This window comes from Crocodylus porosus, unplaced genomic scaffold, assembly GCF_001723895.1.
Source record: "Crocodylus porosus isolate Cpor-Errol unplaced genomic scaffold, CroPor_comp1, whole genome shotgun sequence".
Lineage (NCBI taxonomy): Eukaryota > Metazoa > Chordata > Crocodylia > Crocodylidae > Crocodylus > Crocodylus porosus.
The window spans coordinates 89,723,761-89,738,822 of NW_017728906.1; the positions used below are offsets into that span (position 1 = coordinate 89,723,761).

Here is a 15,062-nt window from a genome sequence, read left to right on the forward strand (position 1 = left end):
AGCTCAGCAGCAGACCCAGAAGTGGACCAGAAATAATTTTGGTCCACTTCCGGATTCGTTGCTGAGCATGCGGCCCCCACCCCCGTGCTCCTGTCGCACACTCCATCTGCCCCACCATCGCAGCGTTCATGAGCTGCACCAGGTACTTTGAGGCGTGTAGAAAAAACATTTAAAAGCTGTGTCTATGGCTGAATTGCTGATTCGGAGAAACAGCATCAAATCTCCAGAGTCAGCTGAATCGAGTCAGGACAGTAATCTGAATCAACTAATCAAATCACTGTCCTCGATTCGGGTCGAATCTGAATCAAACATGGCCTGTTTTGCATGCCCATAATCTCCATCCTTGGAGTTTTTTTATGATTTGTCTAGACAAAGCCTTTTTTGGGATGATCTAGCTGGGGATGGTCCTGCTTTGAGCAGAGGAGGTTGGACTAAATGACCTCCTGAGGTCCCTTCCAACCCTAATTTTTTATGACCATGTAGCAGGGTATCCCCTGTGGTTGAGAGCCCTGACAGATGACAGGGCTCCCAGTCACAGGGGTTGCAAGCCCTGAGAATTGCCCCTACTGCAATTCCCAAGGCTTGGGGGTGTGCAAAATCCCTGGACTCACATGGGACTCTGAGGCTCAGCCGGGACCCATGTGCAGCTGGGACCCAAAGACCCATCAGCTGATTGGGCTCTGGGTCCCAGCTGTGTCTCATACCCATGTGAAGCACAGCCCAGACTCAGAATCTTGTAGCTGATGGGGTGACAGTGTGCCCGATCACATGCCACAGTAAAAATATGAGAGCTGGATTTCAGTAAGTAAGGGAGAATTAGCACTGAGGATGAGCTAAATTTAGGATGCCCCACAGAAGCCACCACACCAGAACACGTTGATACAGTCCATAAAAATGTGATAAAAGACACAAGATCCAGAGTCAGTTACAAGGCTGTGACAGTGGACATCAGCACTGGGCCAGGACCTTCCTTCATGAAAACTTGGTCAGAGGAAAGGTACAAAAAGGGTGCTCAAAATGCTGGGTGCTGTTCAAGGGTGAGTGTAATCTGGCATTGCCAAGAAATTCCAGGGGAGGGGAAGTTGGAAGCAAACCCAGAAAACTTCAGGAACAGGATTGTGACTCAGGATGGGACACAAGTTTGCCACTTTGATCCCTGATCCTGAGGTCAAGAAACACAGCATGCGGTGGAAACGCACACAGTCTCTGACCTTCCCAACATTTAAGAAGATAGCATCAGTTGGTAAATGTCTCAGAGACCATTTTTATGGGACATTAAGGCTAGGTACAGACATTCAAAAAGCCCAAGGGAGAATCGATCTAAGTTGTGCAGTTTGTTGTAAATGGCAGAATTTAGATTGGTAGCAAACAGAACACACGCTCGTCTTTTGGGGGTGGAGTGGAGAGCGAGAGAGAGAGCGAGTGCAAGCGAGCATTGGGGGGGCATAAATCTCAGACTGTATTCCACCATTTTTAAATCAGTCAGCGTGCCAAACTTCTGTTCTGTTATGGGTACAGATTGGTTTCTGATCACTTACGCTGGTAAAATGTAATGTCTGTACCTGGCCTAAGGGGGTAAACAGGACTGAGTATCACTCAACTGGTCAAACCATCAATAGGTGTACTGGGTTAGTGAACTGTTGCTTTTCCAAGAAACCATCAAGAATGAGTGCTGTGAACATTGCTTCTCTAGGAAAATTCATCACTACACACATCCCGGGTTTCAGTGAGCACAGACATAAAAAACGATCACTTTACCATTCAGCCTATTCACTAGATTTGGTTCCCCCCGACTTCTACCCATTCCCTATGTTGAAGGAAAATCTTCATGGGAAGAATTTCAATGACAAAAATGAACAGCAGCAGCAGTCAGGGAATTTCTTGACATGCAGGAACTAGGACTTCAGCAAGATAGAGCCAACCTCCACTGACCAATTCTACTGATGCCAAGTGGAACTATACTGAAGAAATGAACAGATAGTTGGAGATGCATCATGTTTGTACTTCCCCCAAACTAAAAGCTACCTACGCACCCCCTCGAAATTTGTGCCATGAAGAATGACGTTCGACTAAACTACTGACATCTTCTAAAACATGTCTTCCTGTTGATTCCAATGGAGAGACTTCCCCCCCTCTATATCCCCAACACAGCTCATTCAGTCTCTATACCACTTACCCAGCAAACTAGAGACTAAATAGTCAGTCATCACCATGGCCCTCCTCTTTAGTGACCCAATTAGTCATCCCAATTTTGTGAGATTAAAAGGGAGTCATTCTTGCCTTTGTTTCTGTCCACACTAGATTTGCTCAGAAATGTCCCAGAGTTGCAGCTGGTACTGCCAGAACAGAAGCTCTAGTATAACTCGCTGTTGGAGTTTTGACAGTTAATAGCAGTGTTTGTCTGATGTCAGGCAGTTAACTTACAGATTAACTAAATTAGAGTTGTACTAGCCTTTGTAAGCAGTGGCTTACTTCATCAGATTCTATGAAGGAATTTTTTAAGATGATTGTATCATCTAAGCCTGCTCAGACAATCAAGAGAGTATGGTAGTTATGAAACAAAATTTCCAGACAAGTCCTCTCACTAACTTCAAGCTTCTTTTGTTGATTCTCTGATATACTCACGATGAATGTGTACCATTTATAAAGTTAACTAACTACTGCATACAAATGTCATTTATAAAAGCCTTCAGGGAATATCCTACCTCCTTGGTGACTTCACTTTCAAAGCTATTAAACAAAGTAAAGGCAATTCTGAATAATTGAGCAGTTCAGTACAATCTTGCAATGTCTTTATGCCAAAATACCATTGCATTTGAGCTCCTTGAATGACAATATCAGTAACAAGAAAAGAGGCATAAAGACCCCACAGCAATACCCGACTCCTGCAGCTCTCAACCGGTGATCAACTAGAGTGCCATGGCATGCTGCTAGCACTATTAGTTGTGCACACATGATTCATAAGATAAACTCAGAGATTCCAAATAGGAATTCATAGTGTTAAAAAAGCCCACAACAGGTCAAAATGTTTTTGAGTTCTTTGCAACAAAAGAATTGGTCTATTATTTTTCTGTAGTTAAAAAGTTGGTGACAACTAAGAACTGCAAGTCCCAGGCATGCCTTGAATCTATCAAGGCTGAGAACCACACTGTTCTATAAAAAAAATTCTACTATATAGATACCTTCATTCCCTCTGTATCACACCATACACAGAACAAATGCAGCAAGTGGTGTGAAATCCTCTCCCTATTTTGTCTAATCTAATACAACCAAAAAGTCTCAGACTGAAAACAGAACTCTTCTGTTTCTTTTTTTTTCAGCATCTTTCTGTCTATGCAGCAAGTGCTAGCTAACTCTCAGAAGCTTTTGAGAAAAGGTAAGAGATAGGAGAAAGAAGGCCCTTCCAAAACACTGGGAGTGGCCACAAAAGAGCAGCAGCGGTGGTGTGCAGGCAAAGTGGTGGCCACTGGAGGGCTTGTGGGGGGGAGTGGCAGCAGCGGCAGGCGGGAGCAAAGTAGCAGCTTGGTGGAAACGTGGAGCCTGCACCAGTGCCTTGAGGCTAGACCAGTGGAGACCCAGGGTGGGGTGGCAGGCAGGTGGAGCCTGGGCCAATGGGGGTGCGGGGCTCACCTGGCTCCATTATGCAGTACTCATGTGCAGTTCCCGGATTGTCTGCCTGAGCCACATGTCTGGGAAGAGCGCTGCATGATGGAGCCTGCAGCCCGGCCCTGCTCACTACTACACACAAGTCATGGGCAACAGTAGGGAGCTCCATGCTATGGAGCTGGGCTGGCTCTGCCCCTCTCCCTGCTGCCCTGGCCAAGCCCCACGATCTCTACCACTGGCTTTACCCCGCAGGACTCGAGCATGTAAGCCCCATCTGATGGAGTCAGCAGCCCAGTCACGTGCAGTCGTGGGGCTCGCCAGGACCATGCACCACCAAGGGGATCCACCTGTTGTTGCCGCTGGTGACAGAGACTGTGCGCAATGGGGGCATGCACCCATACTCCACAACCCTCCCCACCAACCCATTTATCCCCAAACATACCCCGTACAAACCCCTCATATCCACCCATCCACACCCCCAACCCTCACATCCAAACATCCCCCCACACCCACCCACCATACACAAAGACTTGTTTTGAGCTATTATGCAATCACTTCTATGCACAAGACACGTACACAAATCGGGACAAAAATATTTTTTGAAATAAAATTCAAATATGTTATTGTAGATGTTTGATTTTTAGTATATAATTTGGTTTTATTCTGGTTCCAAGATAGCAAACCCATTCCCAAAAGGAGTACTTCTGGGGGTAAGAGGAGGGACTTCTGGTCCCAAAATAGTGATGAGAAGACAGGGAGCAGCTACCCTTGTGGCTGTTGACAGCTCCCCAAAACTTGTTAAGCAGCCCTCCAGTTGAAGTAATTGCCCACCCTTGTTCTAGGAAAACCTTGGGGGATTTTCCTGCTGTTAGAAGTGAATGCAACGCATCAAAACTGTTCTTATTGGAAGTCTTTCCTAAAAGTTTCCCTGTGAAACAAACCATTCTGCTCTCAACAAAACAGTAACATGCAAAGTTAAAAACAAAAAAAAAGACCAATTATAAGTGGCCAATTATTCTCAAACAGGATTTTTTCCCAACATTCCCTTTGTTCTAAAGTTAATCCATGCAGCTGTTAGTGCGTCGATAAGAAAGTGAGCAGCAGGATCCCTGAGAGAAGGTAAGCTGACAGAAGGTTAGAGATTCCAGGGAACAGATCCAGGGGGATATGATGGGTTTCGATACAGTGATGTATTTCCTTTTCAAGGGCTGGACTGCCCTACAGACTTGCTCTGAGTTTGGGAGGGGAAAAGATAACCAATGGGATACTGACCAAGAATCTGTAGTAAGCACAGAACAAGATAAATTATACTTATGTTGAACATCATGCAATTAACTGCGACTGAGCCCCGACAGCCACAGCCAAACAACACAGTGGTATGAAAAAAAAAGTGAGAGAGCCTGGCGGATCTCCGTTCCTTTAAGAGAAGCAGCAGCCTAGCCAGGGAGCCCTGCAGGCAAGGCAGAGTGCAGCAGTTGCAGGTCACCAGGGCAATAGGTTAATGGACCAATTAGCAGGTACCTGCAGGTGGTTAGCTGATAGGAGGCAGGCAGGGCCCTAGGAACTTATAAACCCAAGGCTGGGGCTGACTCAAGGAGCCTCTCCCTTACTGCTGCAGGGGAAGGAGCTCCTGCCCAGGAGAGCCGCCCAGGGACACAGGTCTGATTGCTCTGCTGCCTCCAGGAGCACTTGGACTTGGGAAGCTCACAAGGAGCCAGGCTGGGAGGTAGGCTGGCCCAAGGGTGAAGGAAGTTTGCTCTCTTAAAGGGCCAGAGGGCTACCTTCACAGTTGAGATTTATGTTATAGCCTGAGGCCCTGTGTTTATACTGGAGGTTTGGGATAGGGCTGTCGGGCAGTTACAGAGGTCCCATTAATACTTGAGAGGCATGCAGTAGCTGTGAGCCCTGCCAGGGGTAGGCTCAAGCAATTATTGAGCCTGGAGTGGGCAGAGTGCAAGGCAGCAGTGAGACAGAGGCCAAGGGCCCGGTGCCAGAGGGCCGGAGACACAGAGGTCTAGCAGACAAGGGCCAAGCAACCAGAAAAGACAAGCAACAGCTAGTGCCTCAAAGCCAGGTCCAATACAGTGGGTACAAGCTAGAAGGCCTAGCTGTAGTAAAGAGACGGAGGCCGAGGAGACTGAAGCCCCAACAGAGGGAACAATGTTATAGTACTACATGGTGCACAACACTGGCAGACTGTGGCAGTGGCAGCAGCAGCAGGCAGGGTTCTCAGGGCGCTTGTGCCCGGTGGGGTACAGCTCTGGCCAGTGCTGCACATTGCAAGGAGGAGCAATGCATCGGTGCACCTCTACTCAAAGCCTCAGACATGAAGGTATTTTTTCCTTGAAACTCCCTCTAAAATGATAAGTGCTATTATCTCCACGAGACAGGGGAAACTGAGTCACAGAGAAGTGAAGACTCAGATCTACAAAGAAGTATTTAAGCATTCAGCACCTGAGCTCAATATAAAACTTTTCATTTTTAGGGGAATCAATGGGATAACTTTTTCATGGATCTAGCTTTAAGAAACCTGCTCACAAATCACAAAAGGAAGTTGGGGTACAATTCTTCATATTCATTAGTATTGCATCATTCACACCTCTAAGACTGTAAGAATAAAGGCCAATATTATCAGTGGTTGAGATACTGGAACTGAAGATATTGAGGTTTAATGTTTAGGGGGAGAGGACTCAGCACTTTTTGAAAGTCCAGACTCTCCAAAGCGTCACAGGCTACGTACCCACTATGCACCTCTCCAAACAAGCTATTTGACCAAGATTAAGTGGGGGAATTTCAAAACCAGGACCAAGTGGTAATGACTTACTGTTAGAGGTTCTCCCTGAAGAGCCTGTAGGATAAAGTTACTGACAACTCTGCCATCATTCATATGCATCCGAGGACCAAAGGTATTGAATATTCTGGCAACTCGCACTTCAACTCCTTCCTGTAAGCAAACAAAACAGCATGTCCATATTATGAAGATTCCTCCCTGTTGCCTATAATGGAGACATCCAGATTAACTTCCCTCCTAAAGATTTCCTTCAGTACAAGAATTTCTAATAGTTTTTTAAACACCTGCTGCTTCCTTACCTTAAGACACACCTACCCCCCCTTCAACTCTCTGGCTCTAATAGAAAATGCATATTACAAAACAGTTTATTCCAATTATTTATTACAATTATGCACCACTGTTGGAACATCTGATGCTTTCTTTACCACTTTTCCTTCTATGGAGAACTGATGTCACATTTTTCAGTTTAATAGGGTCTTCCAACAGACACACCCGCCAGATTCTTTTAATATCACAACTTTCCAGTTAGAAGCATATCCATACATTGCAAAGTGGGTACAACTATGTGAGGTTTTCCCCGGCCTACAGAGTAGCTAATGGCTAAGCAAAAAGCAGGACCTTTTTAAGAAGGGTTTTTTGGTGAAGATTTTTTGGTGATATCAGTTATTTGGACCAACTGAAGAGTTGCCGGACAAGGTTTCAAGCATCAACTGCTCTTCCTTGGGTCTAAGCCTTCATAACTGTGAGTCATTAGCATTACTGATGCACTGTATGTAGATCATTGGCTAGCATCCTGCTCAAAAAAAAATCTGTTATTTATAGGCTGTTTAAGCACTTTAATGCTTATTGAAGCTTTTAATCTGAGAAAAATTCTCATTATTCTCAGTAAGGCTTTGTAAGAACTATGTTAAATCTTGAAGTAATCAGCACAGCAAACTGAATTTCAAAAAGCAGAGCCAATAGTGATCTTGATTCTGCAAAACAGCAGCACTGAGACAGTCCATCTACAGATTTTTTAACCCCCCCCACCACTGTGAACAAGCTTTGCTTCAGTTAAATTCTTAGAGCCAAATCCTCAGCCTGCAGTGAAAAGTTCCTCAGTCATGCTGAGTCTTTTTACAGTCATCCTCAGCATGACTGAATGTAAACAGAACATACAGCCATGCTGAGTCAAAAACACCGGTTTGACTTCTGATGCATCTAGAAAGCTTCACCTCTGGAAGTGATGTATTTGCTGCTGATTCCCAAGTGGCTAAAGTCATAGCCACAGCCTCTCTGCATTGCAAAAGAATCATGTAATCTCTTTAAAAAATGATTTTCAATGAATACAGGGAGCAGTATTTTTGAACAGCCTACCCACTATCTTTACTATAGCTGGTTGACATTCCTTGTAAAAGTGAGACTTGAAAAATATGGTAGGAAATAAGCTTGTGGATTTTCTTCATAAGAGGATACTCTCTTCTCTACAAACACATTCAGCTTCACTTCAGAAGACTGCAGCTTGAGCTCATGTGCTCCTCATTCAAGGGAGATCACGAGGTTACCATTTTCCTGGAAACAGGTTTGCTTCAAAGAAGCTTAATTTTTGATCTATCCAGATCTCAAAGTAATTTATAAACAAACATATCTGAATATCAGCTTTATGAAGGCTGGCATCATCATTTCACAGCTATGCGAGTAAGAATTAGCACAGTGGGGGGCAATCTTTTTGGCAGGTATGCCACAAGGCAGGAGAGCCTTGCTTCTTCCCCAAGTACCACTCCAATCCACTTCTCCTGCCCTCTCTTGCTTGCCCCGTCTCCTGTTCTCCATGCTCCCTGACAGATCTGCCACATGTCACACAAAGTGCCTGCTTGGGCCATGCATGCCGCAGATTAGCCACCCCTTAACTAGAGAATGGCTAAATGCTTGATTACATAAAAAAAAACAAACAAAACCTACCCATTGCTGTGAGAGGGAAGATGTCACCAAGTGGTGCAGGTGAATATAGAAAATTACTGGTGTAAGAGAAAGAAGCAGGGTTCAGCATTTCAGAAGCTAAAAGTAAGACTTAAGATAGCAAACAGCAAGGTCTTGTTCACAGTTGCAATCACATGGTGAACTATTACAGTATCAACAACTTTTATATGAACACAGAAAAAGCATTAGTCACTTGCTCAAGGTCACAGAGCCAGTCCACTCCAGTACGAACATCACAGTGCACTCTCCTGGCATTTTTTTCTTCTCTTTTCTTTCTTTCTTTTATCCATAATTGGTAACAAACACGTTATGTTACGCACCATCACATTTCCCACCCATGCAAAGAGAGTACAATCAAGAAAGTGTTCCTAATCTGAAGTTATTTAAAGAGCTTTGTTACAAGGTGCATTATGTGTTCATGCTTCTGGCAGGACATTACACAATTCATGCCATGTTTTTGGATGCACTGCGCTTTGAAACAGTTCACTTGGGTTGCTCTTCTTCGTTTCCCCCCTTCCTTGCTGTCCTAAAAGGACACCAGGTCCTCCAAGGACTGACTTTATTCCACAAGGATTTCCCAACAGTATAGATTTAATATCAAATGAAAATAAGGCATTTAGAAAAGTGGTTACCTTAAGGCAAAATAGTCATTGGTTTAATTGTGTTGGCCCCAAAACAGAAAACCTCTTTGTACTACACATACTGAGTCTGCAGACAGCTGTTTTCCAGTGCGTGTTGGAAACTGGCAGGGGTCTTACTGAGAGAGATAGGTAGACTTATGCGTGTGCGTGCCCCCCTCCCCTCCTACATCAATATTCAAGATATACCATGGGAGCAGGAAAACTTAGCAGAGATTTTTCAGGCTACATAACTGTCCCTAGGTCCTCTGTGAATCTGGGGGGGGACAACAGGAATCGCCCTCTCCCGCAGTGGAGTATTATTCCTGATGTTTATTTTCCACTGTTTTTTGCAGCCTGGTTTTCAGATGTTCTGTGAAAGCCAGACTTCTAAAATTTTCATTGTAAACTATTCCAAAATGGAGAGATCACACTGCCAGGAATTTTTTCCCAGAAGTGCAGTACTCATTTCCCCTCTTGTTTTGAACCCACTTTTCTTGGTGACCGCTTCCAAATTTCACAAAGAATTCCTCTCAGCTTTGTATACTGATACACATATTTGATGGTTGTTACAGCAGCTCATACCCCATCATTAATTTCTACACCTACAATCCTAGGTTGCATTACCTATACCCCTCTGATCCCTGTCCCTCGGAATATATTTCCACCTTTAATCAGGGCAATGGCCTGGGCATGTTTTCTGGAACCTGGAGGAGGGAGTGAGGGAAGGTATATCAGCTTCTGCTTACAGATAGAGTGGGTCTGCCCAAAGAAGAACGAAAAGTCCAACAAGCCAAGCTGGTGGCATGAACAAAGGAAGAGATGAAAGAGATGGGCAACAAGTCAGAAACAAATTAATTGTTCAAAAGTAATTTAAAAGGAAAGCATGTTGATGTAAGGGGCAGCCAAGGATAAACAACTGAAAGTGAAGAATAAAGTTAACAATGGTAGAAGCCATTAATTGCCCCTAACTTCAAATTGGAGTGTAAACACTATAAATTCTCTGCATCTTTTTTCACAATAGCTATGGCTCCATGCTTGGTGAGCCACATTCCTTAACTGCAGAAAGCAGAAAGCTTGTTTTAATCCTTCAGTTTTACATGTGATGTATCTGAGATGTTGCTTTTGCCTGCTAAAAAAAAATCCTAATTTTCTAATAATCTTTATGACCTTAGATTTATTTTTCAACTCCTCTAAAAGCTCTGGGTATTTACAAATGATTTTCAAGTTCGTATCTGTTCTTGTTTTACATAGATATCAAATCAAAGGCTAAACAAACAGACTGCAGGACCGACTTTTGGGAGTAGTATAGAAAGTGGAATTTTTCACACTCAAGTCTATACTAGCGCGTATATAATCAGTCTATATTATACTCCTACCCGTTTAATACTATTGGTTAGAGATGTAATTTTGGTGACATTTCTATGCTAGCAAGAACCATGGACTGTTATGTTATAGTAGCATAAAAGAGCTTCTGCTGGTATACATTTATTTTATTCAGAAATAACTTGTATGACAGTATCCAACAGTACTAACCAACTCAACTGAGAGTGGGTTTTTTTTGAAAATCATGGCATTGATTTAAGCATGCAAAGGTTAGTGCTTTTCAGTCCAGTCCTGATATTTTTCCAAAGCACTGATATCCTAGAGCTCTCAGGGAAGTTAATGAGGACTCAGTACTCATAACTTACATAAAATCAGGCCACTACTTTAGTAATGTATCACTGGCACCCACTTTTGAAAATCTTTGCTCCTGTAATTGCTACAGGAAGGCATAATAGGATATTATTGTGTATTAGGGTGTATATGCATGTTTTGAAGAAATAAGTTGTATTTTCAATTCAACCAATTTTATGAAAAGACAACTCCTTGGTCTACACATGTTGGAAAACAATTCAGTGCAAAAATAACTTGGACATGAAAAGGTTCCCAGGGATGGTTTTTAAAAGTGAAATAGCTTCAAGTACTAACACTGTAATTGAGAAACAGAACAACAGGTGATTGCTTCTAACTAATTAATACTTTTAAGCTTCCATGCTTTGTGAATTTTGAACCATGTTGCTAATCATCTACTATGAATCACCAGCACAGCAAGCAAAAAGTTTAAGCCAGGAAAAAGAATAACTGCATGCATAAAATGAGGAAATGGAGAGCCAAGCACAGTGACCCAAGCAATTAGGAGAGTCATTGACATCAGAATTTTTAGAACAAAAAGGGGAAATAATCTGCTAGAAAGCTCAGATACCTGGCATGGCTATCAGAGTGAACATAATGGGGCTAATCAGCCTCTTTCAGATAAAATTATTAAAACTGCTGCCTGTATCCCTTGCTTAAACATCCCTTGTTCAACATCGCCTCTCAGTATCTGAAATTCTGCAATCTGTCAGAAAAACACATCCTGATTACTAGGAAAATAACTGCTAGTGTTTGAAATGGACCATTTAAAATTACACCTTTATAATTTTGATTTGTAATCACACTGAAATTATTGGCAGACAGTCTTTTTTTAAATATGGCGGGATCTTATAAATACAAAATCCAATCCTGAATATATGAAAACACAGAGCCTCAACTTACTGGTTATGGCAGTGGTTTTAAACCTGGAGTCCAAGGACCCTAGGGGGGAGGGGGCGTCACACACTAAGCTTAAGGGGTCTGCGAAAGACAACTATGGTCAATCAAAAAGTATGTGAATACTTGCACTTACAATTCAAAGGGGTCTGCACCTCCATTTGAAATTTCCAAAAGGGTCCATCCATCATATCCATTCACAATTTTTAGGGGTCTGCAAATTAGGGGCATGAATGGTTAAATGGAAGGTCTGGGCAGCCTCCCCGATTAATTTAGCTAACCACTTATCATTTGGCCTGGGGCTGTCAGATTTTGGGAGGAAAAAGGGGGGGAGGTGGCAGGAGAGGGAAGACCCGTAGGTGACATAGCTGGGGCTGGGGCTGCTGCCAAGTCAGGCAGTGTGTGGGGTTTGGGGCCCAAGACCACAGTGCGTAGCCATAGGGTGGTTTCTTCTTTCAAAGTCTAGCAACCTGCTCGTGGACCGCTCAACTACCATGTTCAATGCTCAGCCAACAAAAATTAATTTAAAAACAAATGCAAACAAGCTTTGCCTGGTATTTTCTGTTGAACTGCACTGGGTGGCAGCAGCACCTTTTTTCAGTGCAACATAAGGGCAAGCAGTTCAACACATGGTTTTGGGGCTTTTTAGGGAAAGGGAGCCACCATGGCCAAAGAAACCAAAATTAATTTTTCCTGAGGTTCACATAAGCAACATTCAATAAAAACCAAATAAACAGCGAGGAAGACAACACATTAGGCAACCTCTGCACCTTAAGATTTAGTGCATCTAATCTTCCTAGGACACAGCAGTACAATTGCAGCAGTACAATTTCAGGGCCACATTCACAAAAGTTTGTCACCGAATTACATCTATCCCTGCCTTGTACCAAGGCCCATACTTAGAGCTGTCTGACTGCTTTAAGGAAAAGACATTTCTGCTGAATCAGAGGAAATGAAGCTCATTTCTGTAACTGATGCCGTTTAAAAATGGTCTTCTTGGTTGTTCCGACAGTTCTCTGTATTTGTTTAATTTGTTTGGCTCAATAAAAAACTAGCAATAATTATTTTCTGGAACTGCGGTATAAAAATGCACCTTCTGGCATGATGACTTGTTTCCCTAACGTACATAAGGAACACAAGTAGTAGTACTTAATACAACCACTTTTATAGCATCATTTTCCAATGCGTATAAATTCTCTATCTTGCTGTGCACAGTCTGGCAGAGGATCTGCGGAAGATAATACCATGGAATACAAGTGAAAGGATTGAGACAATATATTTTTTATACAGTACGCTGGGGGGGGGGGGGCAGGGAGAGGAATCTAACAGCAGTATCTAGACTGAACTGGTCTTCCAGGAAAAGCAGTTGAAGTTGCCTCAACTGATGTTTAAAAACTAGACTAGAATAAAACTCTAAGAAACCTCATAATGCAAGGATGCATCTTCTCTTCGTAATTACTTAGTAACTGTATTGAGAGTTACCAATTATAATGTCATTCTTTTAGTAATTTAACCAACAATTTTCATCATCCCTATATTTTACATCTAGGATTTTTACAATTACTGAAACCAACTCAATTTGTGAATTAACAAGAATTAGAGAAACAAGTAATAATGCAGAAAAAACCAACAGGCAATCCACCACTAAAGAGTTATATTTACAATGTATTTATGTATTCAACATGTAGTCAAGTGTTTGCTTATCCATATTAAAAGCATGTTCTTTACTGTTTTGCAGTTATACAACTTAATTTTTCCATTCAGTTGTGTTTATCCTTCTACCAGTCACTGTTCAGCTTTCTGTACATTGAGTAGGATTGATAAAACCTAACCAACAAGGAATCTGGGAAGGATCACAAACCATATTTAAACAAAACTTAAATATTCCATATTTTTGTATAATTATCATTATACTCAAATCCTTCTTCTTTGTTGGGATTTAAGCATATAGAGTAGATTTTTAATTAGTAGACAAAGAAGGTACCCAAAAGCAATTTGGAAGCTATTATAGAACAAAGACCAGAAGACCCTTTATTATCACTGTTGCTTAATATAGACACCCAACAAGTATTATTCCAATTGAAGACTACCAAAAAAAACAGAAGAGGTACTTCCTATGAAAAGTATGGTTTCAAAAAGGCAAGGTGGGGGGGAGGGGAAGAGAAGTAATCTGCATACTTGCAGGTCTAAAACAGGTCAGCAGTGGTAACGAGGGGGGAAATTTAAATTGTAAGAAAAATGGAGAAATTCAACTCTATCCACAATACCGTATAGATTTTTTTAGTCACAACATTTAACATAGTTCAGTTACACTCCTCACTGGAGTAAAGTGAACATGTTTGATTCATACTCAGGGGTAGTATCAAATCCTAAACAGTGTTCAAACTAAATTTAGTGGTTAGAATGTGTTTAAAGTAAGTCTCAAACAGTTATTTAGTTACCATCATAAAATTAAAAAAAATAAAATTAAAAAAATGTAACTACTGACTTGCTAAATACCAAAGTGAGCACGGCATTATAATGTACTGTACATACAAAGAAAAAAAAAACACTGGAGAGGTTATTTCTTCTCCCATGAGAATCAGAGAAAATTAGGGTTGGAAAGGACCTCAGGACATCATCCAGTCCAAACCCCTGCTCAAAGCAGGATCATCCCACAATAATATGCATTCCAACTTCAAACTCACAGCCTAACACAACACCTCAACAATGACCTCATGTTTTTGTATAAATTAATTCAATAGATCAGCTCCTCTGCCTACCTTTACCTTCCAAGCATTTAGGAAGTTATTCTTCCTTAACACTAGTGAGGTCACTGTTAGTTTTGTATCTCCTCTTTACCAATAAAGCAATTCTTTCTTGAGCTTCAGGAGTATTTTGATGCAGTAATCTCTATCCTGTGAAGTGAGTGAACCCCTTCAAATTTATCAAATGGAAATCTGTTAGATTTTTCAACAGCACACCTTGATGACTTAAAATGAAATAAAGAATATTTTGAAAGGCAAAAGTATCAGCACTCTGGAAGTTTTCCAGTTCAACATGTAACACCCGAAACCTCATACCCACATGCCACCAGGTAAGCAGTAGGCCTGTGCAAAGCAGCTAGCGTTCACTTTGGATTCAGACGATTCCAGGGACAGTGATTCGAATCGATTTGGCCCAATCCAATTTGGAGATTTGGTCACTGCCAAATTAGCCAAATCTCCAAATCAAAAAGGCCCCATCCTCTGCCCGTCCTCCCAGCCCCATCAATGGCTGCCCCGCCCAGCCCCAGCATCCTGGCACTTAAAAAACGAAAAACAAAGCCCCGCACTGACCAGCTCCTGCCAGGTGATGGGGGCAACCCCACTGCCCCGCGCTGCATGGGGGTAGGGGTGCTCTGCCACAAGCTCCCAGAGGCCCTGATGACTGCTGCAGCAGCCAGTGAGTGCAGGGCTTTTTTAAAGTACCGGGACACTAGGGCTGGGCGGGACAGCCATTGACAGGGCTGGGAAAGCGGGCGGAGGTCAGGGGGAACT

At 42.6% G+C, this 15,062-nt stretch overlaps 1 protein-coding gene across 1 annotated transcript in view; it reads right to left on the reverse strand.

Annotated features, from left to right (window-relative positions):
• Positions 1-15,062, reverse strand: part of UXS1 (UDP-glucuronate decarboxylase 1) — an 86,019-nt gene that overhangs the window by 17,390 nt on the left and 53,567 nt on the right. The window contains exon 10 of the mRNA XM_019529588.1: positions 6,431-6,550. Coding sequence (XP_019385133.1) covers positions 6,431-6,550 — 120 coding nt within the window. The remainder of the gene's footprint in view (positions 1-6,430; positions 6,551-15,062) is intronic.